Source organism: Eleutherodactylus coqui, chromosome 10, assembly GCF_035609145.1.
Source record: "Eleutherodactylus coqui strain aEleCoq1 chromosome 10, aEleCoq1.hap1, whole genome shotgun sequence".
NCBI classification, from domain to species: Eukaryota; Metazoa; Chordata; class Amphibia; order Anura; family Eleutherodactylidae; genus Eleutherodactylus; species Eleutherodactylus coqui.
In genome coordinates, this window is record NC_089846.1 from 143,565,176 (window position 1) to 143,591,752 (window position 26,577).

Genomic DNA, 26,577 nt, shown 5'->3' on the forward strand with positions numbered 1-26,577 from the left:
GATTTCCTCATGTGTAATACCATGTTTGAGTTCCTTGGGCTCGCCTTTGCTGTGGGTGCACAAAGACTTCCCATGGTGGTGTTTTACCTGTCTGGCACAAATACACTGACTGACTGGGACAGAAATGTGGGCCGAGGCCCTTAGCAGGGTGAAACTCTGCCATGTTTGGGCACTCTGATTTTCTCATGTGTAATACCATCTTTGTGCACTGACAGCATAGGCGAGCCCAAGGAACTCAAAGACTTCCCATTGCGGTGTTGAGCCATCTGAAACCTACACAGAATGAATTGTGTGGGGACACATGGATTTCCCATTGCTATGTAACTCGTGGCACCTTGGGTCACACAAGGTGGAGGCTGGGACCGAGCCTAACCCTGGGCCCGCTCACGTGCTTCCCACACAGTATTGCTGCATTGTGGAGATGTGTAGAAGTTCTGGCACCTCAGTCTCCTTTATGCCCACATTTGCAGCTCCTAACAATTTTGTGACGGAGGTGGCACAGGATTGGAATAATGATCGTACGTCAATTGATCATCCATTCTCAACAGTATTGTGGGCTATCGCCCACACTTTCCAAGAGGGTCGCTGCCTAGCCCTGCCAACCCTCTGCAGTGTGTGCCTCTGGTTCCTCCTCATCCATTATGCCCCTATAAATAGACATGAGGGTGCTGTGGCTATGAAGCGAGCATGTGGCATGAGGGCAGCTGAACACTGTGCAGGGAAAATTTGAGGTGCGCGGTGGATGCAGGGTCGTGCGGAGGGTTAGACAGCAATGCCAGCATGTAACCCAGGAGAAGAGGCAGCGGCGTCACCCGCAGGCAGTGATTGTCCTTGGTGGCAGGTAGTGTGGTGCTTAGCTAAGATGTGCCAGCGCATGTGCCTTGCTAATGAGGGTTTGTCCAATGTAAATTGTTAGGGGGGTGACGCCAGACTCTTGCCCCCATTTTGACTTAATAGTGGGACCTGGGAGCCTTAGATGCAGCTATGCATGCTGCAGAGTTCCCCCTAAATAGAGTGGCATACAGCCTCGGATTGTAGGGGCCAATGGCAGCGCTTAGCCCTATTCTCGGCTGAAAGGGGGGCCAGGGAGTAAGAGGAGATCGGCACAATTTTTTCTCCTCCGCCAGCCAGAGCCACAATTGAGGAGGGAAGACATGGTATAGGTACTTCAGGCGCCATGTTGGAATTACAAGGGGAGCTGTGACTCTAATGGGGAAGTGAAGAGGGCGCAGCCCACCCAACTCCCCAAGCACAGGAGAGTAAGTAGCGCTTATCAGTTCACCAATTCTAATAAATAAATCTTTATTTTTTGTCTGCCCATTGGCCATCTCATATCCTGACTGTGTTGCCGACTATCCACCCTGTAACATTCTAATGTCTAGAACAATTCTAAGGAAGCCATACAATTCCTGTTCTGGGCCTAATACTTATCAGTGCAACTTAAGATGGGCCAAATGGAGCTGTGTGAGTCTAAGGGGTCATCATCCACCAATGTGGAGCCTGTTACGGAAAGTGGCCAACTTCACACCATCAAGTAGATACTGAGCCCACTCAACGTACTGAGATTCCAGCCAGCAAAGCACAGCAAAATGCCACCAGTTTCTCTGCGCCCGAGTGCAAGTCCCAAGGTACTCTGGCACTATGCTGGATAGTACTGTAATGCCATCCCATGCTATCACTTAACTGCAGCCCCTTGATTCTCAAGATTGGTGAGGTCCCAGAGCTCAAACCCCCACTGATCACAAAGTGATGGGATATTCTTGCAATATATCACCACTTTAGAGATTTTTTTGGAACCAGTCACATAGACATAAGAAACCAAACTCAGAAAACAACCATTTATCTTCTATGGGAGAGCGTTGTGGGCACGCTCTGTGCCCTGTGCAAGGAGAGGCTGAGCTGTGACCTTCCGATATTGCCCATGGTGGTATACATATAAAGCAATACCAGTTGACATGCCAACGTCTGCGATATTCTTTATAGTAAATCTTTTCTAGTCATCCACGTCAGACAAACCACCTCTGTGTGACATCACATGTAGAGATGTTTTGAGTATAAGCTCTTCATCAGGATTACTAATTTGTCTGGCCTGATATTAATAAGACTGATGAAGAGTTTACACTCACTGTTCTTCCATGTAATGTCACACAGAGGTGTTTTCTCTGCCATGGATCACTAAGGGTGGTTTCACACCTGCATTCGGGGTTCTGCTTTCCTGCTCCATTTAGGCAGCAGGAAATGGGAATCCCCTTGGCCGAACGGCTTTGTCTTAGGTCGGAACCAAACAGCGCCAAACAGACCCTATTGACTATAATGGGGATCGTTCACTTTCAGCTCAACTGCCCGGGTGTTAGCCGGAAGAAAAAGCGCTGCATACAGGCCTTTTTCTTCTGGCCTTTTTTGCCGGATCTGTGACGGAACCTTCAACCAGAGGTACCAACGTAAATGTGAAACCTCCCTAATCCAATGTCAATGCGAAGGAGCTTATCTACATTGGAGAGTCAACCCTTATTTATATGATGGCAAGCAATTATATTCACCCGGCCAGGTGCACCCATATACACAGAAAACCCCATGAGCGAGAATGCTGCCTGATTTCTGATCTCTTGTCTCTAGTGGATTCTGTACTATATCCAGAAGCTTTATAATAGAGGTGTAATCCAGCCAATGAGGATAGTAAGATGAATGGCATTATGTGACCGACTTGCAGACAGGATTTCAGGGCTAAAATTACTGTACACAATAGTCCTGAGCTAATGCGTTTTGTTTTATCTATACCCTAAAAGAGAAGCTCAAATCTGACCAGAAAGTTAACTCTCTTGAGAAATTGTATTGCATTTCTGGGTATGGCCACATGAGGGCAGTCTTGTGCTTCGGAACGGAGTAGATTATATCTACATTCGTCAATTTGCAAGACAGTTTATGGACATATAGAGTAAATGCTGCAGGAAGTACTTTAAAGTTTGTTATAAGCAAATAATCCAGATGACAACCCATTAACCCTTTTTAAGAAAATACTATTTCAGCTAATGCTGCCAACAAAGACTGCTTCAGCCAGAGGTGTGGCTATAGCAGAGTATAGGGCAGGGCGTAGCTAAAGGCTATTGGGCGCGGGTGCCAAAGTTGAGCTTGGGCCGCCCACTGTTCCCTCCCTTTTTATGAGAAATCACAGGCTGCTGTAGCCAATTACAGATGTCAGTGCTATGATTATCTGCAGCAGCTTGTGATGTCCTGTACACGGGGTGACTAGGGTTGCCACCTTTGTCACAAAAAAATACTGACCCTGGTAAAAAGGGGCATGTTGGGGGATGAATGACAGGCGAAAGCTGCCTGTGATCGGCTGAGCGCCTCAGCCAATCAGAAGCAGCTTTTTCAGCAGGTGGGGATTTTAACCCCTTAGTGACGAAGCCTGTTTGCGCCTTAGTGACGGAGCCAAATTTTGAAAATCTGACATGCTTCGTTCAACATAGCATAACTCCGTAAAGGTTTTGCATATCCAAGTGATTCTGACATTGTTTTTTCGCCACATGTTGTACTTCATTTTGGTTGTAAAAAGAGACAGATATAATTTGTGTATATTTATTAAAAGTACCAATATTGGAAAAATTTTGAAAAAAAAAGTCATTTTTTTCACATTTTCAACTGTAATATCTCAAATATGTCCAAACATACTGTAAACATATATCTTATCAAAAATGTGTACATCCGTTTACTTTATTCTGAATGCACATTTGAAAAATTTGTGGTTTTTTTAACCATTTAGATGACGTACAAATTTAACATTACTTTTCAGTATTTTGAGGAACACGTTGTTTTCCTGCACCAAGCCAAGTTTGCAAAGGCTCATGAGTGTCAGAATAATAGATACCCCCCCCCCCAAATGACCCCATTTTAAAAACTGCACCCCTTAATGTATCCACTGAGGGGTGTCATGAGTATTTTGACCCCACCGTTTTTTTTTTTCAAGAATTAATTCAATTTAGAGGAGAAAAAATAAAATTTCATATTTTTGCAAATATGTCATTTTAAAGATATAGTGCCCATGAAAATGAGGATTTACACCCAAAAATGGATACTCCGTATTTCTCCCGTGTTCTGAAATATACCCATTGTGGCCCTAATCTTATGTCTGGATGCACAACGGGGCCTAAAATGAAAGGAGTAGTCAGTGTCTTTCAGAACATAAATTTTCCTTGAAGGCATTTTAGGCCCCATAGCACATTTGTAGAGCTCTTGAGCGGCCAAAACCAAAGAGAACCCCCACAAGTGACCCCATTTTGAAAACTAGACCCCATACCGAAATTATATAGGGGTGTACTGCCCATTTTGACCCCACAGTTTTTGAATGAATTCAAGCAAAGCAAAAAAAATGTGATTTTCGTTTTTTTTTAGCAATTCTGTCATTTTAAAAACTGCTTTTTTTGTACAGCACACATACGAATTAAGCCTTGCACGCCAAAATGGATACCCCTGTTTCTCCCGTGTTCAGAGACATACCCATTGTGGCCCTAATCTTTTGTCTGGATGCACAACGGGGCCCAAAATGAAAGGAGTAGTTGGTGGCTTTCAGAACAGAAATTTAGCATGAAGGTGATTTAGGCCCCATTGCCCACTTGTAGAGCCCTTGAGCGGCCAAAACGACAGAGAACCCCCACAAATGACCCCATTTTGAAAACTAGTCCCCTTAACGAATTTATCTAGGGGTGTACTGTGTATTGTTACCCTACAATTTTTGAATAAATCTAAGCAAAACAGTAGGAAAAAATTACAATTTTCATTTTTTTGCAAGTTGTATCAATTTAAAAACAGTTTTTTTTGTATAGCACACATAGAAATGAAGACTTTCACCCCACAATGGATACCCCTGTTTGTCCCGTTTTCAGAACCATACCCTTCTGGCCCTAATCTTCTTAAAGGAGACATGGCTAGGCCTATAATAGAAGGAGCACCCGTTCGATTTCAGGGTACAACGGAATAAATTCCAGGCTCCATTGCCCACTTGTAGAGCCATTGAGCATCCAAAACGATAAAGAACCCCCACAAATGACCCCATTTTAAAAACTAGACCCCTTAACGAATTCATCTAGGGGTGTATTGCGTATTTTGACCCCACAGTATTTGAATGAATCTAAGCAAAGCAGAAGGAAAAAAATTATGATTTTCATTTTTTTGGCAATTCTGTCAATTTAAAAACAATTTTTTTGTACAGTGTACATCGGAATGAAGACCTTCACCCCAAAATGGATCCCCCCACTTGTCCTGTGTTCAAAAACATACCCCTTGTGGCCCTAATCTACTTAAAGGACACATGGCAAGGCCTGTAATGGAGGGAACACCTGTTGGATTGCAGGGCACAACTGAATACATTCCAGGCCCCATTGCCCACTTGTACGGAATAAAAATTGACACCTTAACCCCCCCCCCCACACACACACACACAGTCACACACACACAGTCACACACACACAGTCACACACTGCGCCCTTTTTGGCGTTCCCCAAATCTAAGATAAAAGTAATAAAATGTGAACTGTGCAGTATTTCCAAAGGCGGGTAATTACGGAGGCTGGTTGGGATGGGTACATGGGGCAATAAAACAGTGTATCCCCCCTCCTTTCATGCTTTTTGGGGGTATTTCGTGACCTCAGTAGCAGGTATGGGGTGTAAAAAGTGGCGCTCTGTGAGTCTCTGTAAGCTTGATGAGGTGCGGCGGTCTCACACAGAAGGCGCTCAACAAGCTGCTCCTGGAACTGCATGAAGGCAAGCGTTCCCGGGGCTCCTTGTAAAATACGTATTACAGGTAGCAGTCTGAATAACGCCGGGCTCACACGGCTGTATGTGGAATCAGCTTGCGGAGGCCCGCAGCGGATCCCAGCTGTGAGCCGGCCGTGACCCTGCGTATGGCTGCGTAATGTACGGCGCATAACTGCCTACTCACACAGTCGGTCATGCGCAGTCCATTTTTTTTGTTTGTATGTCCCGCACCGTCACTTAGCGATGACGCGGGTACCCGTAGCCCTTATACAACTTAGTTGCGTATGGGTTGCAGGTATATCCATGACCATGGAGCACAATGGGCTCTATGTTGCGGATATCCGTGGTAAAATATAACCTGCTGCGTTCTCTTTTCTGCAAGTGGATTACGCAATTCTGACCCACTAATGTGAGGGGAATTGTGTAATCCAATGCGATTGATCTGCGTATTACCGCAGATCAGACGCATGCGGAATCAGTAATTTCTATCCGGTCATGTGAGTCCGGCCAAAGGTAGATCGCTACCTTTTTGTCACGTGACTGGGGACCGCTCAACAAGGTCACTGCTCCAGGCTCTCAGCGACCAATGGTCGCTGGGAGCAGGGAGATTGTAAGTTTCCTGGGCTCCCCGTCTCCTGCGCATGTGTCCGGTGTTTTGCCGGCAGTCGCATGTGCAGAATCTGGGAAAGTTCACGGAGGAAGATTGCATCGGGGTGCAAATACGGAGACCTCTGGTAAAAAGTTTCATCTCATCTCACCGATCGCATCGGTGAGGGGAGATGAACCTTCACCTTTTTTTACTTTAACGTGATCGCCATTATCCATTGGATAACGGTGAACACGTGATCAGAAAACGCTCACCGCAGCCCCCGTGAAATCTCCAGGCTCTCAGCTACGTTTTGTAGCCAGGAGCAGGGAGATTTTAAATTACCCTGGCAATCCACGGCTTTTGCGCTGCGCCTGTGCAGAAGCTGGGGTAAGGTCAGGATAAATCCGCGGGCCTTATGTAAGTCATTTCATCCTCCCTCATGGATATGATCCGTGGGGGAAGATGAAACGTAAGCTTTTTTAACTTTTTACACTTTTTTTACTTGAAATGATCACTGCTATCCATTGGATAGCAGTGATCATGTCCCTGGTGAAATCTCTCTGCTCCTGGCTACACATGGCAGCCAGGAGCAGAGGGATTTTAAATTTCCTGGGGCTCGAGCCCCTCTGTGCACGTGACCGATGATTGACATCGGGCGCGCATGCGCAGACCGGGACTTCGGGTCCCGGGACATCGGCGGACCTGAGGTGAGTATTGTCACCTTCCCTCATGGATCGGATCCATGAGGGGAGGTGAAACTGGAACTTTTTTTTAAAACTTTTTCGCGATCGCCGCTATCCACTGGATAGCGGCGATCGCGGGCCCGGGGACTGCTCACCGCGGTCCCCAGTAACATCTCCTGGTTCCCGGCTACCTTCATCGTCTGGCACGCATGCGCAGAAGACCAGCGGCGGGTCCGGGAGGACCAGATCTCCGGGGGACACCACGGACAATCCGGGTGAGTATTTTCAGCTGCCCTGATGGATCCGATCCATCAGGGCAGCTGAATCTTTAACTTTTATTGACTTTTTTTTTACTTTATTGCGATCGGCGCTATCCACTGGATAGCGCTGATCGCAATGCCGGGGGGGGGGGGGGGGACTGCCCGCAGCCCGGGATGACAGCTCCATGCTGTCGGCTACCTGCGGGCACCTACCGCATGGAGCTGTCATGTCCTCAGGCAAGTAGGCATTAATCCAAAGAGGACGCATAAATCTATGTTCTCTAGGATTAAAGCCCACTTACTGAGGGCGTAGTTTCCCAATGGGGCCGTCACTAAGGGGTTAATTCCCCGCCTGCTGAAAGAACTTCAGTGCAGAGTCGAGAACAGCGCAGAGAGGTCGCGGCTGAGCCCAGGCAGCTGAAGGAAGGGGAGTATGTTTTTTTTTTGTTTTTTTTTACACCAGTTAGGGTTGTTTTTCAGGGAAGGGTTTATATTTAAAGCCCTTCCCTGAAAAACAATTAAGGGGTACAAGCAGCTGGATCCTCTACCACAGCTTTCATGGGTGATATTAACCATTTACATTTACGCCCTCACCCCCCCCCCCTCCTGCAGTGAGATCGGGGGAGCCGTGCAGGTGTCATGGCAGCTGGGGGCCTTACCAGACTGCCTATCAAGCCATCCCCGTGGGGTGGCTTGATAGACTGCCTGTTAAATGGCAGTATGACGTAATGCTATAGCATTACGTCATAGTGCAAGAGCGATCAAAGAATCGCTGGTTGTAGTCCCCCAGGGGGACTTTAAAGTAAAAAAAATGAAAAAAATAAAAAATAAAAAAAATAAAGTTTTTTAAATTGTTAAATAAAAAAGTTAGAAAAGTTTAAATCACCCCCCACCTTTTGCCTTATCTATTATTAAAAAAATCAAATTATAAAATAAAAATATGTATTTGGTATCGCCGCATCCGTAAAAGTCCGATCTATCAAAGTAGTGAATTATTTTTCCTGCACGGGTGAACGTCATCCGAGAAAAAAAATAAAGAACGCCAGAAATGCACTTTTTTAGTTACCCTGTCTCCCAGAAAATATGCAATAAAAAGTGAACAAAAAGTCGTATGTTTTACAATTAGTACTATCAGAAACTACAGGACATCCCACAAAAAAATGAGCCCTTGCTCAAGTATGTCGATGCAAAAATAAAAAAGTTATTGCACACACAAAATGACCGCAGAAAATAATTGAAAAAATTAAATGTCTTTGAAAAAAAAAAACCCTATACAAGTTTGGTATCGTAGTAATCGTACCGACCCATAGAATAAAGTTATGTTGCTTTTGTTGCACCTTGTGCGCCGTAGAAACAAAACGCACTGAAAGATGGCGAAATGTTTTTTTTTTTTCATTTTACTCCACTTAGAATGTTTTTAAAGTTTTTCAGTACATTATACGGTACTTTAAATAGCACCATTAAAAATACAACTCGACCCACAAAAAACAAGCCCTCATACAGCGACGTCGATGGATAAAAAAAAAGGAGTTATGATTTTTTTGAATGGGGGGGGAGGAAAAAACGAAAATGGAAAAAGAAAAAGGGGCCGCGTCATTAAGGGGTTAAAGTTATGTAGCCTCCCTGTGCCCCTTTAAAGGGGTATTCCAGGACTTTAAAAAAATAAATAAATTGTTATCTCTGTTAATCGGCTGATTCCTAGGGCTGCAGTCACAAAGTAGAAGACACTGACCACAGTGCAGTGGCCTGGGTTGGTATTGCAAGAGCAGTACCTATTTTATTCAATAGGAGCTCCAACCTGGGCACTGCACTGTGATCAGCACTGTCTGCTTACTCGGCTGACCATAGCGACAGCAGCACCAGGAATGATCTGATTGGCGGGGATCCGAGCAGCAGGTCCCTGGTGGTCATCAATAGAATTTTTTTTTAAGTCCTGGAATATCCCTATAGAGTAATAGAACCCATCTGTACCGCTTTAATGTTAGAGGCCCCCCATGTCCCCCTTTAAGATAATAGAGCCTCCTGTGCCCCTATAAATAGAGCCGTGTGACTGAATAGTGTAATAGAATCCTCCCTGTGTCCTTCCCCCTCTCCAAATAAAACCTTCATGTCTCCCCCTCTATCCAGTTGAAAAATGAGTGCACAATAACACCCAGCAGCACTGCACATGCAGAGCATAGCACGACTCTTCCTTCATTCTCCTGTTCACTCTGTGGCATCGGGAGAAGGAGGAGTTGTGCTGCGCTCTGACTAAACCAAGCGACAGGCAGCACATGAGAATGTGTAGCGTTGCAGTTGGAGGAGTCAAGCGTCAAGCAGCGTGTGAGTGTGTGCAGCGCTGCTGGGTGTGAAACAGATGTTACAGTACACTAGTTGTTTGGCCAGACCGAGGGCCCAGGGAAGCCTCGCAGCAATATATAATGGTGAAGGGGAGGCCTCAGGCATCCCTAGCTTAGGGGACAGGTTGCACTTGTGACCCCCTGCAACCCTTATTGCTATGCCAGTGGTGTAGAGGCAGAACTCCCACCCAGGCACCAGTACCTGAGGGTTCCCAAAAGCTGCTGTGCCATGTAAGAAGACACCAATACTGTAAATGGTACATGTAGGTGAGGCACCCTGTTACAGTGCCTTGCAATAGTATTAACCCTTTTGATGTATTTCCTGTTTTGTTGCATAACAAGCTAGAATTAAAATGGATTTTAACTTAGAATGAACCTGAGAAAATTGTCCAAATTATTACAGTGGAGTAAAAAAAATAGGTTTTTCAAGAAATAATAAAGATTGAAAAGTATTGAGTGCATATGTATTCATCCCCTTTATGTATATTAATCCCCTTTATATGTATTCATCCCTTTGCTATGAAGCCCCTAAATAAGGTATGGTCCAATAAATTAACTTCCAAATTAATTTCAGAAGTCCTATAATTAGTTGAATTAGGGCCCCCGATGTGCAATCAAAGTGTCACATGATGTCAGAATAAATACACCTGTTCTGAATGTCCCCCTATCCCCAGAGTCTGCAACACCACTAAAGCAACATGAAGACCAAAGAGCTCTCCACACAGGCTGAAGACAAAGCTGAACTTCCCCCAGAACACCAATATATCCATTATAACACAATAGAAAGAATGCAGCAACTACAAACCCAACAAAAGAAGACCCTTTTACCAAAACTCACAGATCAGCTAGGAGCTTCAACAAAGACACTGCAAACTCTGAAGGAGCTGCAAAGATCCAGTGTGCAGATGGAAGTATCTGTCCATAGGACTACTATAGGCTGTGCACACCAAATCGGAGGGCTTTGTAGAAGAGCAACCAAAAAAAACCCCCAAAAGCATTGCTTAAAGAAAAAAATAAGAAAACATGTTTGGAATTCAACAAACTGTACGTGGCCGACTCCCCAAACACATAGAAGAAGGTTTTCTGGTGGGGTGAGACTAAAATTAAAACTTTGCGGCCGTCTCAGGAAATGCTATGTGTGGCAGAAACCCAACACTTTCCATCACCCCAAGAACACCATTCCTACAATGAAGCGCAGTGATGGTGCTGGTGGCAGCATCATGCTGTGGGGCAGATTTTTCATCAAGTACTGGAAAACAGCTTGAGCTTGAAGAACAGATGGATGGCAGTAAATACGGGGCAATTCTGGAGGAAAAACGGTTTCAGTCTGCCATAGATATAACAATGGGATGGAGGCTTCCCTTCCAGCAGGACAATGATCCCAAACATACCGCTAAAGCCACGCTAGAGGGGTCTAAGAGAAGACATGGAAATGTCTTACTATAGTCTAAACAAAAGCTCAAACCTCAATCTAAAGGAGAATTAGTGGCATGAATTAAAGATTGCTGGACACCAGCACAACCCATCTGACTTGAAGGAGTTGGAGCAGCTTTTCCTGGAAGAATGGATGAAATTTCTAGCGTCTAGATGTGCTAATCTAATAGAGAAATACCCCAAGAGACGTGTCTATAATTGCAGCAAAAGGTGGCACCCCAAAGTACTGACTGTCAATGCCAATCACTGTGTGGGCAGACAGCAGGACTCACAGGTTTTCTCTATCAGTTGGTAGTTTGTGAGCAGGACTTACAAAATCTGATTCAGAACCTTCTAAAAAAAAAGTACAAATAAGCTTAAAAAAACGCTACTTTATTACCTGAACCCAAATGTTGTCCAGCCTTCTGACATTCTCAGCTACAAGGTCCAGCAACGTCTGCAGCTTCTGATCAGTGTACTCAAATCTCCTTCCAAAGAGGATGGAACAGATGACATTAGAGATGGAGCGGCGGATGAAGAACGTTGGGCTTAAGAGAGAACCTTAAATACAAAAGTATCATCATCTATCAAGTAGTGAAGAGAAAAATGTGATGGGTATAAGCACAGCTGACTGAAAAATAAAGTTCAATACAATACACGAAGTAAGCTCAGCTTCTCCGTTTTATTGTATATCAGCATAAAAAGACGCATTACGGGGCAGCGCGTCTTCCTCAGTTATAGCTGGGGATACACCTTGTTCTTGCTGTTGGTTTGTGCATGGTGTACCAGACAGGGTAACAAGTAACAAGGGGGCTCCCTCAGCATCTAGAAGAAGGAAAGTTTTTACACAGACATAGAAAGGGGTTCTTGACTGTAAGAGCAGTGAGAGTATGGAACTCTCTGCCTGAGGACGTGGTGATGGCAAATTCCATTAAAGAGTACAAGAGGCACCTGGACCGCTTTCTTGAGAGTCACAATATTATATGTTATAATCACTAATAACTTCAGAAGAGCTGTTGATCCAGGGATTATTCCAATTGCCAGATTAGAGCCAGGAAGGAATTTTTTCCTGTAAATGGGGAAAATTGACTTCTACCTCATCAAAGTCATTACCATCATAATGTCTGCCATGGTATATTATAGTGGAGCATCATCTGATATCTTAGAAGGATGGCTTAAGGCCCATTTACATGCAATAACTATCACTCAAAATTCATTCAAACCATTTAATTTGAGTGATAATCGTTACGTGTAAACATGAAGCCATCATGCACTATTCATTCATTTGTGGTTTACTGCTGAGTTTCAGCCTGCATAAAAGACAGGAATTAGGTCCTACCTGTTAATTCCCTTTCTTGAAGTCATCCTGACAGCATACACCTGGAGGTTGTCTGCTGGACACTTGTTGGGACAGGAAGCGGAAAAACACAAAAGACAACTCCCACCACCGGCTTACCAGTGTGTACCAAATGACTACAGTGACTACAGTGACCTGGCTCTTGCTCAACTAATACTTTTTAATACAGAAATCATAATACAGTACGTTACTTCACGTAAACAAAACTCAAGGGGAGGGAAAAGCCCCTATGCTGTCAGGATGACTTCAAGAAAGGGAATTAACAGGTAGGACCTAATTCCTGTCTTCCCCTCGTCATCCTAACAGCATACACCTGGAGAAGTACCAACAAACTAAGGGCTTTTTTAGGGGGGGGGGGGGGGACCACCGTTTGTAGAACCCTACGACCAAAGGCCATATCACAGCTGGCCCCTAAGTCCAGGCAGTAATGCCTGGTGAATGTGTGGGTATTTGACCATGTGGCGGCCCTGCAGATTTGGTCGGTTGCTGCCTGGGCTCTCTCTGCCCAGGCACAGGCGACCGCCCTGGTGGAATGGGCTTTAACGTTGCCCGTGAGGGAAATCCCTTGGGACCGGTACACGTCTTTGATCGCCCTTCTGACCCATCGCGCTAAGGAGTCTTTCGTAGCGGCCCCTCCTCTGCCTGGACCCTGAAATTGAACAAAAAGGTTGTTAGATTTTCTGAAGGAATGCGTGACTTCCAAATACTTCAAGACTGCCCGCCTGACGTCTAGGTTATGGAACCGCTGTTCCTTGGTGTTACGGGGTTCCTGGCAGAAGACGGGGTTCCTGGCAGAAGGAGGGAAGAACTATGAGCTGTTCTCTATGAAAGTCCGTGAGGACTTTAGGCTGGAAAAAGGGGTCAGGTTTGAACACTATTTTGTCTGGAAAGATGGTCATATATGGAGTCCTGATGGATTTCCTCAATCTGTCTGGCAGATGTGATGGTGACTAGAAAGGCTACTTAATAGGAAAGTATCCTGACTGATAGCTTCTCCAGGGGCTCAAAGGGGTGTGCACAGAGTGCTTGTAGAACTAAGTTAAAGGTCCCAGGGGGGCATAATTTACCTCACGAAGAGGTGAAGTCTGCCTGCCCCTTTGAGATATTTTTTAATTAGCCTATGGTCACCCAAGGGGGAGTCAAAGAAGGCTCCCAAGGCGGCTACCTGGACCTTGAGAGTACTAGGTCTTGCCCGATATGTAACCCATCCTGCAGAAACTCTAAGATCTGACCGATGTTAAGTTGTTGGAGATCATGGATGCTATGACCCAACCACCTAGAGAACATATCCCAAATCCTAATGTAGATAATTCTAGTGGATTTTTTGAGGCTCTCGCATAAGGTATTTACTACCCTTCCTGATAGACCTTGGTTCAGGTATTTTACCCGTTCAGATTCCAGGCCGCCAGTCTGAACTTTCGGACCCCTGGGCATATCAGAGGACCTTGCTGCAGGAGGTCATCTCTCTGAGGAAGATGTAGAGGGTCCTGGGTCGAGAGAGCGGCCAAGAGCGGAAATCAGTGTCTTTTGGGCCAGAATGGAGCCACTAGGATGACAGAGCCTGGGGACCCCTGGATCTTTCTCAGGACCAGTGGGATTAGGGGTATGGGTGGGAAAGCATAGGCGAGATCCCAGTCCCAGGTTTGGGACAGAGCGTTCGTTCGCAGAGAACCCCCGTCTGCTCCCCGGGAGAAAAAACGGGAACATTTGGTGTTCTCTTGTGAGGGAAACAGGTCCACCTGTGGTGTCCCCGATTCTTTTATGATCAGCTGGAATGCCTGCCAGTGAAGAGTCCATTCCCCCGGGTCTATCTTTCTGCGGCTGAGGAGATCCGCCATAAGATTTTCTGGGCCCCTTACGTGGAAGGCTGTGACGGAAAGTGTCCGCTGCTCTGTCCAGCCGAGAAGTTTTGCCGCTAGGCCTTGTAGTCGGGGGATCCGCGTGGATCCCTGGTGACGAATGAGGGACACGGTTGTCACATTGTCTGAAAAAAATTTTATGTGTCTACCTCTGATATCTGGCTCGAATACGCGAACAGCCTTCCAGACGGCACAAAGTTCTTTATAGTTGGAGGACTAAATAGCTCCCTCCTGGTTTCAGCCCCCCTGGACGTAATAACGACCTAAGTGGGCCCCCCAGCCAGTTGCACTTACATCGGTAAAAATAGATATTGGGGATGCGGGATACCAAACCGTGGACCTGGCAAGGTTGGTCGTAGACACCCACCACTCCAGTGATTCCTTGATCTTGGGGGAAAGGAGAACTAGCTAATACAGGGAAGAAGGTGATCTATCCCAGTTTCCCAGGATAAACTCCTGGAGGGATCTGCAGTGGAGCTGAGCCCATGGGACTATCCTGATGCAAGAAGTCATGAGGCCGAGGACCCTCATGCCTCTCCTAAAGAAAACCTTAGTGGAGAGAGAGAGTGCCTGACATTCATCCAGGATCGCCTTCTAACTCTGCGGAGGGAGGGACGAGCGCTGGCAGCGAGAGTCCAGGATAACCCCCAGACATTTTTTCTTGTGTTCGGGAAGGAGGTTAGACTTATCGAAGTTGATGATCCAGCCTAATGACTCGAACAAGTGGAGTGAGAGATCAATATGGGACCGGAGCTCTGCAGCTGACCTTGCTATGATCAGGAAGTCATCTAGATATGGGACGATCAAGACTTTGTTTGTCCTCAGTGCAGCCACCATTTCTAACACTAACTTGGAAAAAACCTCAGGTGCGGAAGAAATCCCGAACGGAAGGCACGTGAACTGGAAGTGTGAGACTGATCCACCGATAACCAGAGTGAACCGCAGGAACTGCTGGAAATCTGGGTGAAAGGGGACATGATAGTAAGCGTCCTTTAAGTCAATGGTGGCCATGACACTACCAGGCGCGATTAAGGGGATCGCTGACTGCACTGATTCCATCTTGAACCTCTTATAAGAGATGAACCTGTTCAAGAATTTTAGATTAATGATAGTTCTATAAGAACCGTTGGGTTTCTTGACAAGGAACAGGGGGGAGGGGGGGGGGGGGGGGGGGAGTAGCAACCCCTGAACCGATCTCCTGCGGGAACCCGAATGATGGCCCCTAGGGATAACAGCTCCTGCACCCCCAGCTGGAGGGCCTGAGCAGACGAGGGCGACTGGCAGGGGGTGACCACGAACCTCCAAGGAGGGGAGGCGGAAAACTCAATCCTGTAGCCTTCCCTAGCAAGGCATAGGGCCCAGGGATTGGAGGTCACCTCCTTCCACTTGAGGGCAAATCCCCATCAGCCTACCCCCGACCTGTAGGGTCCCTGAGGGCGGTATCTCACCCTTTCCGCCCTTGGGGTAGGACCAGCGTCCGGTCTTCCCTTTTCCCCTGTATGTCTTGGAGGGAACAAAAGATGGAGGGTAGGAGGAGGAAGGCCGCCTGAAGGACTTCTCTGTGGGTAGCCCCTGGCTTTTGTCCGACGCCTTCTCCAATAGGGTATCTAGAGAAGGCCCGAAGATCCTATGCCCTTGGAATGGCAGGGCGCAGAGTCAGTTCTTTGACGTGCTATCACCCGCCCAGGCCTTGACCCAAACGGCTCTCCTGGCTGTATTAGAGAGAACCGCTGAGCGGGCTCCGAACCTCACGGACTCCATGGAGGCATCCGCCAGAAATCCAGTTGCTTGTTGGAGACGAGGCAGGCAGCTGGCAATGTCTTCCCTGGAACCCTTCTGGGCGACCAGCGACTGGAGCTGGTCCAGCCAGACTGTCATGGACCTCGCAACAGACGTGGCCGTGATGTTTGCCTTCATGGTCAGGGCTGCGATCTCCCAGGCTCTTTTCATTGCCGAATCCACCTTGGCGTCCAGTGAATCCCACAGTTGTGACATGTCCTCGAAGGGAAGAGCCGCTTTTTTAGAAACCCTGGCCACTGCCAGGTCTACCTTCAGGGTGGTTTCCAGAAAGTCAGTGTCATCAGTTGCGAAGCTCATGCGGTCCCTGAACTCCTTTGGCAAGAAGAACTTCTGCTCCTCTTGCCTCCATTCTGACAGAATTAGTTGTTTCAAGATATCGTTCACCGGAAACGTGGGTTTGGGTTGCGGTTGGAGACCCCGGAACAGGTTATCCTGAAACGAGGGCTGCTGCGGCTCCTCCTCCTCTACCTGCATGGTACGCCTGACTGCGCTTAGTAGTTGACCCATGTCTGCCGACGAGAAGAAGTACTTTTTGACATCTTTCGCGGGTGGCATAGATTCTGAAGGGGAGTCCTCCAGAAGTCTCTCCTCTGAATCGGAGTCTTCCATCTGCATCTGCCTCGCTCTTTTAGTAGGGGGTGGAAGAGAGGAGAGAGAGGCCTCAATTTCTTCCCGTATTACGGAACGAATGTCCGCCATGGCAGAGGAACCTTCCTCACGGAGCACCTTTGCTGTACAATCCATGCATAGCGGCTTCGCATGGCCATCCTCCAGCCGCCGCAAACAGACCGAACATTTTCGGATCCGTTTCTTGGTCTCCCTACTCTTTTGCGCATTTCTGTTCTAAGAAACAGAGATGGGCAAAAAACTTCCAGCAACTTCAATCATTTCCTCCCCGTCAAAATCCCACAGAATCCTACTTACAGGTAGACCGCTCTCAGTATCCTCCCTGGCTGACATCTTGCATGTGATTACAGACAGGTAGCAGGCAGAGGAATTCCCAGCATTTAAAGATTTTAAATTTGGCGCCGGCATGCCCCCTGAATGAGGCTCCGCCCCCCGCGTGACGCGGCGGCGCTGACGTCATACCGACGTGCCGGAGCCGAGGGACATGCTGCCAGCAACTCCACCCACATCCTGGAGCCGCACGCTGAATGGGAGTAAGCACGAGGCACACACAGAACAGCGCTGCTGCACCCTTCACAGCCCCGCAATGGGGAGCTCGAGCCGGAACTCCCGAGCTCCTCCCACTGCCATAACCAGGACCTATTCAGAGGGAACGCCGCTTGTACCTTCTGTCCGACGGGGCCCGCTGGATCCAGGAAGTGCTGCCTCTGCTTGCAGTTCTCAGGTACCGGGGTCGTTCCCCCAGCCAGCAACCCTCTGGGCAGCGCACTGGGGGAGGATTCCTCTTAAGAGGATTAGGTGCTGGGAAATCCTGCAGGTGAGGGTCCCCTCGCAGGGTCTCACTCACGCAGACCCTGTCAGCCCAACAGAGAGGCATCCCCCCAGGGCGGACAGGCTGCATGGAGTCTTCTTCCTTTTTCCTCTGGCATACACCTCGCGGTTCCGCTTGGACTGTCCTGTAGGGACAGGAAGACACTGGAGAGACGGTGGTGGAAGTTGCCTTTTGTGTTTTTCCACTTCCGGTCCCAACAGGTGTCCAGCAGACAACCTCCAGGTGTATGCTGTCAGGATGAGGAGGGGAAATCATCTTTATAGTTAATTCGCTTGTCATTGAGTTTAAGTGGCAGTCATTCAGTTGTTCAATCTTTCAAAGGACTTGAGCAGAGGGGTGATTGTTTCCCCAGCTGCTCACAATGACTCATGTAGCAGAAAACAATGTTTTTTTTTCTTCGCACTAATTAAAAACATCCTGATCAGAGATTCTTCGCATAAAAATACACCCACCTAAGGGTGCATTCACATGAACGTATATCGGCTCGGTTTTCACAGGGGGGGGGGGGAGGAAGAGCCAGGAGCAGGAACTGAGCTCCCGCCCCCTCTCTGCCTCCTCTCCACCCCTCTGCACTATTTGCAATGAAAGGAGGTGAGGCGGGGCTAAGTTCTGAGAATTAGCCCCGCCCCTGTCCCAACTCTCCCCATTGCAAATAGTACAGAGGGGTGGAGAGGAGGCAGAGAGGGGGCGGGAGCTCAGTTCCTGCTCCTGGCTCTTCCATCCCCCCCCTGCACATGAGGACGACGTATATCGGCTCGGCGTGAAAACCGAGCCGATATACGTTCGTCTGAATGCAGCCTAAGCAAACAACATATAGTGTTTTCTTAGCTAATGAGGGAAATGACAAGGACTTCAAACAATTATCTTTACCTGTAAACACTCAGCATTTGAAAGTAAAAAAATTGTTAATTCATTTGTTCATTCAAATGACAATCATTGCCTGTAAATGGGGCTTTAGATGAGTTTTGAATCTTTTTATATCCCTGAGTGGTGCAAGAAATCTCATAGATGTGTGTGGTTTAAAAGGACCATGCAGTGCTTACTATGGCCATGATACAGTCGTAAAAAGAGTGAGAAACAGTTGTTGCTTATTTAAAGGGGTATTCTAGCAATGCAAAAAATTGTATTTATACACTGCATAGCGATAACTACTAAATCGGTGGACGTCCGCCTATTTGGACAAGAATACGGGTTTTATGTTCCTCTTTTGAATAGAGCTTCTCCATTCAAAGTCTATGAGACAGAAGAATTTAGGCTCAGAGCTACATTCAGCTCTTTCCTTCAGTTCCATAGACCTTGAATGGAGTGGCAGTATACGTGTTTGACTGCCCCTCCATTCATATGGGCAACATGGGACACCCATTCTGGAGATTGGTCAAGGTCCCAGTGCTTAGAGCTCCACCAACCTAGCAGTTATCACCTATCCAGAGCATAGGTGATAACTTGTTACTAATGAAATACCCCTTTAAGATTTGATGGCATATCTTTAGAATGAAATGCATTGTGCTAGTAACATGTCATGCCCCTTCGAATTTGGATGGTTTATTTATTTATTTATTTTTTAATAATTGAGTTTTTATTAGAATTTTTTATAATAAACATAAACAACATTTTACCGTTTTGGAAAGACACCTTAAATAGGTGAACGGTACTCATCGCAAAATTGGAATTCAAACATCAACATAAACAAAAACATATACTGATATACAAACATAAACAAAATTAGCGGAGGTACATTTCCTTATTTACGGAAATGGTTGTTACTCTAGAGGGGGTTCTTGGTTGTGTAGTCCAGCCAAGTTGCCCAAAAAGATGTACGAGGGTGATGAGAAACAAATCTACGTGAGTAGGCTTCCTCCAGGTGGAAGGTGAGTTCCACCGAGTTTCTAACCTCTGTTATGGGTGGAGCTTCTTTTCATTTCCAGTGCTTAGCTATTGCTAGACGCGCCGCTAAGATAATATGGGAGGTGATGGCTGCATAGAAAGGGGATAATTTGTCTGTTTTCAGGAAACAAAGAGCGAGTTTAGGGTCTGGGGGGACGTGCTGGTTTGTGACAGAGTGTATTAGATTAAATACTAGGTTCCAAAAGGACCGTATGGTGGGGCATAGCCACCACATGTGGAAGTAGGTACCCTTTGCACCGCACTCTCCAGCAATTTTCTGAGATAGAGGGGTTCATTCTCGCTATCCTAGCTGGGGTAAGATACCAGCGGAGGAATATCTTCTGGGAAGATTCCCAGTGGGAGATACCATGTGAAATCCTCTTCGTCCATGAGAGCGCCCGGCCCCACTCCTCCAGACTGAAAGTTTGTTTGAAGTCAAGCTCCCATAGGGTCATGTGGTTAGATTTAGTTTGGGCATTTTGGGAGAATGAAGACTCATAAAAGGTAGATATGCCTCCGGAGACCTCTGTTGATAGTGAATAAAAGGTGAAGGCCACCTTAGGGAATATGGGCTTTTGAACATCTATAGATTGTAAAGCGTACCTTAGTCTTAGATGGGAGAAGCCTATTTTATTGGGGAGTTTATGTATCTCACTTATTGTGGGGAAGTCCATAATGGACCCCTCTCTATAGAGGTCTCCAATCTTTTTAACTCCAGATTTCTCCCAGGACCCATATTCAAAATCTGGGAGGATGGAATATAGGAATCTCAGTGGGAGGAGTGTGGCCGGCACCCTTTCTGAGGACGAAGAGACTAGTTGGTTCCATATCTGTACAGACGCTTGAATGCTTGGTAAAGAATGGGGCGGGAGGGGGGGGGGGGGGAGAAGCTCTGGATGGTTTATTTTTAGTCTTTATGGTTGGCCATCAACTGCAAAAGGGCCTCCAGGAAAAACAACACAAGCATCACTGCCGCAGCACACAAACACTCAGCCTTTGATGCCCCAATTGATAGATACTTCTGCTACCAACCTTTTGTTTCTTGAAATAGCTCTAGCAGATATTGAATTTCTTCTTGAATCCGCTCCTCAATGCTTCGTTTACCCATTCCGAAATTCCGTAGAGTGCTTAGCGAGAACCGTCTCAGCTCCTTCCAGCGTTCACCATTACTGAATGCAATGCCTGATAAATATGTAAGACATTTCTACAGCGCTGGGTCATAATGCGGGAGAGGAAATGTATACAGAAGTGTAGATTTTACATAAATTATAATAAACAAATAACAGATTACATTTCCTTTAATCCGGTACCAAAAGGCGCTGATAGGTGATAGATTATCAGATGTTCTGAGTTATCAGGCGGTCATAGGAAACTATATGAAAATATTTGTATAGGCATGTGGAAAGCTAACCATAAAATCTGCTATATGGGTGGCATTACTCAAGCAAGAAAAGCTGTGGAATTTCCGTAGCGGATTTGGTGGCGAAACTGCGCAACGTTTATAGTGCAAGCCTTATGGAGATTTTTGAAATTACCTTATCATGTGAAAATGTTCTGCATGAAATCTGCAGTGTTTTTGAAAAATCCTGCAGATTCTAAATCTTCAACATATCTATATATGGCTGCTGATTTCAACCCATTCACATTCTGCGGGAAAAATCAGCTATGTAAGGCCGCTTTCACGCGGCCGTGAAAATCGCGTGAGATTTGTGCATTGCGAGAATTGCACGAATATAAAACCCCATTCTTTTGAATTGGGTCCCATACGTTGCGGTGCGGGAATGCCCTATCTTTGGGCATTTCCTCTAAACGCTTCGCCCTTTTATTCTGAGTTCCAAATGTGTTCTTTATATTCAAAGAATTGCGCAGCGTATTGCACACCTATCATAAACTTCTACAGGGACATTTGGTGCGCAAAAACATACAAAAATAGAACATGCAGCATTATTTTTCCTGTGCGAGAAATGCACGCGCAAAAAAAAGAAATGAGAACAAACCCATTGAAATCAATGGATGCTATTCTCTGTGTATTGCACGTGCAAATACGTCAGTGTGAAGCCGCCCTTGATCAGAGGACTTCACCAGCTCTGCTTAGGCCTGTGTTACGTGCGCAATATGCAGTGAATGGAACTAGAGATGAGCGAGCATACTCGGAAAAGCACTACTCGCTCGAGTAATTTGCTTTATCCGAGTATCGCTGTGCTCGTCCCTGAAGATTCGGGTGCCGCTGCGGCTGACAGGTGAGTCGCAGCGGGGAGCAGGGGAGAGCGGGCGGGAGAGATGGAGAGAAAGATCTCCCCTCCGTTCCTCCCCGCTCCGTGCCGGCACCCGAATCTTCAGGGACGAGCACAGCGATACTCAGATAAAGCAAATTACTCGAGCGAGTAGTGCTTTTCCGAGTACGCTCGCTCATCCCTAAATGGAACCCATTGATTCCAATGGGTTCACTCACATAAGCGTATTTTGCATGTACATTTCGTTCAGGGAAAAAAAATACACAACATTTGCGCACAAAAATAGCACATATTTAACTAATTTAATTACCAATTTCAATGAATAAGAGCATGCTTGTATGTTTTTTTGTGCACAAAGTACAGTAAAATATGCAAATGCGTTCACAAATACGCAACACCTATTGCGCAAATACACAGAGCAACAGCGTCCATAAATGCGTTTACGACTGTGACACCGGCCTCTGTCTTTATCTTATCTGCAATTCCACATTATATGACTATACCAGAACTTCTGGATTATCAAATGCCAGACTGAAAGAATTTTACTGAAATTACTATAGTAAATGTTTTTCAAATCTTTCTTATTACACATGTAACTAATCATCTTGAGCGGTGACTGACCGTATCCCTTGCTGGTTAGATCTACTATTGGGAACTCTGCTCGTCCGCTGAATTTGTCACCATTGTCCACAAGAGCTTCCTTCACAGCCTGGAACCCGCAGAGGACCACAGTAGGCTTTGGACCCATATGTAGGGTGTAGATGGGGCCGTACGTCTTACTGAGCTTTGAGAGAGAACCGAAAAACACATATACTTCTGTTATACAGGTAATTGTAGGTCTTCATATTTGCAGGCAGGGGCATAACTATAGAGGATGCAGCGGATGCAGTTGCAGCTGGGCACAGGAGCCTTAGGGGGCCCATAAGGCTTCTCTTCTCCATATAGGGAGCCTAGTACTATGAATAAAGCATTATAGTTGGGGGCCCTGTTACAGATGTTGCATTGGGGCCCAGAAGATTCAAGTTACGCCTCTGTTTGCCGGGCAGTGCCACCATAATTTGTACTGCTTGGAGGGCATTGTGGCACTTTTCTGGAGCGGCATATTCTTCTAGTCTAATCTCTATTGAGCTGAATACATTTTTACAATTGCCTTTCTTATCTTCCATATTAAACTTTGAATACCTCCACATGTATTTTTTACAAGCATGAGCCCATTTCCTGATGATAGCAAGGGTTCCCTATGTGCGTCAATTTGTTCACACCCTTCACACAAGCCGGCGTCAGTTTCCGGTCTGCTGTGGCTTCATTTCACAGAATGCATAGTAATGGCATCTTAGCCAGATTGTGAAAGTGGACAAGACACCTCCCTCATACTTATCAAGCCCACCCACTGCATCTCTTGCCGCCATCTTGTAGTCCTCTGTACTCCTCCGACAGCACATAGAAACGTGCCATAGCGACTATTAAGTGCTCTGATTGGTTGTGTTAGACCAGGGGTGTCAAACTCATTTTCACACAGATCACACCATACAGCAGCCACTACACAAACACTAGATGTAAATGCTATAAATGACAGGTATTTATTGGCTTTTGGCCAAAATATGGAAGCTAGCAGGCCACATCACAGCTCCTGGCTATACCTCTAGTCCCTACACTAACCAGGGGTCCAGCAACATAACCAAACAAAACCACAAAACACAAACCTTTCTTGCAGCAATCACACATAGAACCTGCTCACAAAGAGAAACAATGAGAACAGAGACAGCTGAACACACCCATCCCTTGCAAGACAGCTTTATGTGTACTGATCTGGAGTGATTGGCTGGCTGGAAGCACACACACCATCCCCCACGCATATGTTGTATTTCAGCCCCAGTTAAGTAGCAGTGAGCAATTCCAGCAACCTCATTGGTTGTTGGGTACACCCCCCCCCCCCCCTTTGGAGAGGTGCACCAGTGCTAGTTCACGAGACCCAAGGGCCGTGCAAGAGTGCTACCTCACAAAGCCCCGCGGACCGTTAAATAAGCGTTAGCAGGCCCAATTTTTGTGCACGTAATATGTAGTGAATAGAACAGATTAACTTCAATGTGGATGTTAACAAAAGCTTGTTTTTTTCATGCAACGTGCAATCGTGTGAAAAAATATGCAGCATAATATATATGGTGAATAGTACGCACCATAATAGGCTATTGAAGTGAATAAAAATAGAAGGGGAGAGGAGCTGCTACCGTTAAAAAAATGGCATACTTTATTAAATAAAAAGCATACAGCTCACAGGTCCTACAATAGCCTTTGTCAACAGCTATGAGGCATGAGATACACAAGACATTTATAGACAAAATACAAATTAAAATCAAAGAAGCAATACCTGTGTGTGCTAGCTTGTCAGGAAGAGGAATGGTGTGGTGGGTGTGTTCAGGAGTTAATTGCCCCACATGTTGTAACTAGCATGCAGAGATTTGTTACACAAAGGTTTAAAGGGGTTGTCCCGCGCCGAAACGGGTTTTTTTTTTTTTCAACCCCCCCCCCCGTTCGGCGCGAGACAACCCCGATGCAGGGACGTACAGACAGCTTACCGGAGCGCTTACCTTGATCCCGGCGCTCCGGTGACTTCTATACTTACCTGTGAAGATGGCCGCCGGGAACCTCTTGCTTCGTGGACCGCAGCTCTTCTGTGCGGTCCACTGCCGATTCCAGCCTCCTGATTGGCTGGAATCGGCACGTGACGGGGCGGAGCTACACGGAGCCGCTCTCTGGCACGAGCGGCTCCATAGAAGACTACAGAAGACCCGGACTGCGCAAGCGCGGCTAATTTGGCCATCGGAGGGCGAAAATTAGTCGGCACCATGGAGACGAGGACGCTAACAACGGAGCAGGTAAGTAAAAAACTTTTTATAACTTCTGTATGGCTCATAATTAATGCACAATGTATATTACAAAGTGCATTATTATGGCCATACAGAAGTGTATAGACCCACTTGCTGCCGCGGGACAACCCCTTTAAGGCTGCATTCCCACGAACGTATAGCAGCTCGGTTTTCACACCGAGCCGATATACGTCGTCCTCATGTGCAGGGGGGGGGGGGGAGGATGGAAGAGCCAGGAGCAGGAACTGAGCTCCCGCCCCTCTCTGCCTCCTCTCCGCCCCTCTGCACTATTTGCAATGGGGAAAGGTGGAACAGGGCGGGGCTAATTCTCGTTACTTAGCCCTGCCCCGTCCCACCTCCTTTCATTGCAAATAGTGCAGAGTGGCGGAGAGGAGGCAGAGAGGGGGCGGGAGCTCAGTTCCTGCTCCTGGCTCTTCCATCCTCATGCCGAGCCGATATATGTCATCCTCATCTGCAGGGGGGGAGGATGGAAGAGCCAGGAGCAGAAACTGAGCTCCCGCCCCCCTCTGCCTCCTCTGCATGTTCGTGGGAATGCACCCTTAGTCACATAATGAAGACATGTCCACAAGGCCACACCCTCCTTTAACCATGCATACTGGGACAGTATTTCTTGGCACAAAGGTGACAACCCTACTGATAAGGGATGTAGATTCCCAAGACTTGTCCTACTGACAATCACTGATCTCTATGTGTTTAAAGAGTCATACATTGATTTGCAGGAATGCTGCCATCCAATAGGTGGCGCTGCAGAGTTACTGTTCTATCTTCCTTATTTGCATATTACCCAGAAGAGCATGCATGGCCTTATAAGTCTCCTCACTCACCTCCTAGGTGTCTCCACATCCCTTCTGGGTGCTCTCCTTAAGGAGAGATGACACCACTCCCGACCTAATACATACATCTGCCCTAAATACACGGCCAGCCTGCAGACTCACCTTCAGCAGGACTTTGTGTATCTCTCGACTCTGGAGCTGCAGTAAGTTTCCTAGGATAGGAAGAGGCCTGGGTCCTGGGGGAAGGTTTCCTTTCCTTCCAAAGAACTTTCTAACCATGAAAAGCACAAGTAGAGCAAGAAGAAAAGGAGTAAGGAGTCCACATGACCACTCCATGTCAGTGAGCTGCAGTAAAGGAGAATCCAGGCGTTACCCATAGCAGAATAAAACCAGGACATAAAACTCTGCAGGGTTCAAAGGAACATTTCCTACAAGTCGTCACACCCCCTGTAAATTCCTGACGGTAGTTCTGCAATTACATGGTAACTGGGGAATAGCTCTGCTTGTTAAACTGTGAATGTTACTGTTTGTTTTACGTAATCTCCAGTCAGAGGCTTTTGTAATTCTTAGCTGATACTTCTGTTAGGCTGGTTCACACGAACATGTGTGTCAGTGTTCCATGCACGGGCACGCAGCAGGTACGCAGTGTCATGCCTACTTCCTGCCAATCCCCATAGACTTGGCATGTATTTGCACGTAAGGCCCTCTTTACACAAGCATACGCATATTTACACGCACCTGAGTGCTGCATATTTGTAGTATGGACAATACTTTTTTGGACACAAATCTGTGTTTTTTACTGCACGTTGGGCCTGCAAGGCATGTTCATTTGTGTGCGACAAAAAAAAACGTGCACCAATTGAAATGGCTAATCTAATAAGTTCCAGACATGCTCTTTTTTCCTGTGCAATTATGCAGTGTTTCATGCATATTGTAGCATATTTTACATACAGTTGCGCCTCCCCATTGATTTGTATAGTGACTTTGGCTGCGCAAATGGACAGGAAAATAGAGCATATTGCTTTTTTTTCTCAACCAAAGGCCTTATTCAGACGACCGTATATCGGCTGAGTATTCATGCCCAGCGATGTTTAGCACCAGTTTTTAGCCAATAAACATGCGGGGAAGGAATTACCACTTCCTGCTGAGACGTGCCAGCCCTCTGCACGCCTACAGCAGTGAGTGGCTGGCGGGATCAGGTGACCGGCGAGTACTTAAACTGGTGCTGCCCGCAGCTCGCCTCAGACGCATGCTGGCAGAGGTTAGGGAAAGAGCTGCTGAGATAG

The 26,577-nt window shown here is 46.6% G+C and overlaps 1 protein-coding gene across 3 annotated transcripts in view; it reads right to left on the bottom strand.

Moving 5' to 3' along the window:
- Positions 1-25,705, bottom strand: part of LOC136581029 (cytochrome P450 2B1-like) — a 94,292-nt gene extending 68,587 nt beyond the window's left edge. Inside the window, exons 1-4 of one of the 3 annotated variants that reach the window (XM_066582018.1) lie at positions 25,454-25,704; positions 22,252-22,414; positions 20,429-20,578; positions 11,438-11,598 (exon numbers count right to left, since the gene is read on the bottom strand). In XM_066582018.1, coding sequence (XP_066438115.1) covers positions 11,438-11,598; positions 20,429-20,578; positions 22,252-22,414; positions 25,454-25,627 — 648 coding nt within the window. In that variant the 5' untranslated portion in view covers positions 25,628-25,704. Of the gene's footprint in view, positions 1-11,437; positions 11,599-20,428; positions 20,579-22,251; positions 22,415-25,453 lie in introns of all 3 variants that reach the window. The other 2 variants (XM_066582016.1, XM_066582017.1) reach the window with 2 other exon arrangements.
- Positions 25,706-26,577: the final 872 nt, after the last annotated feature.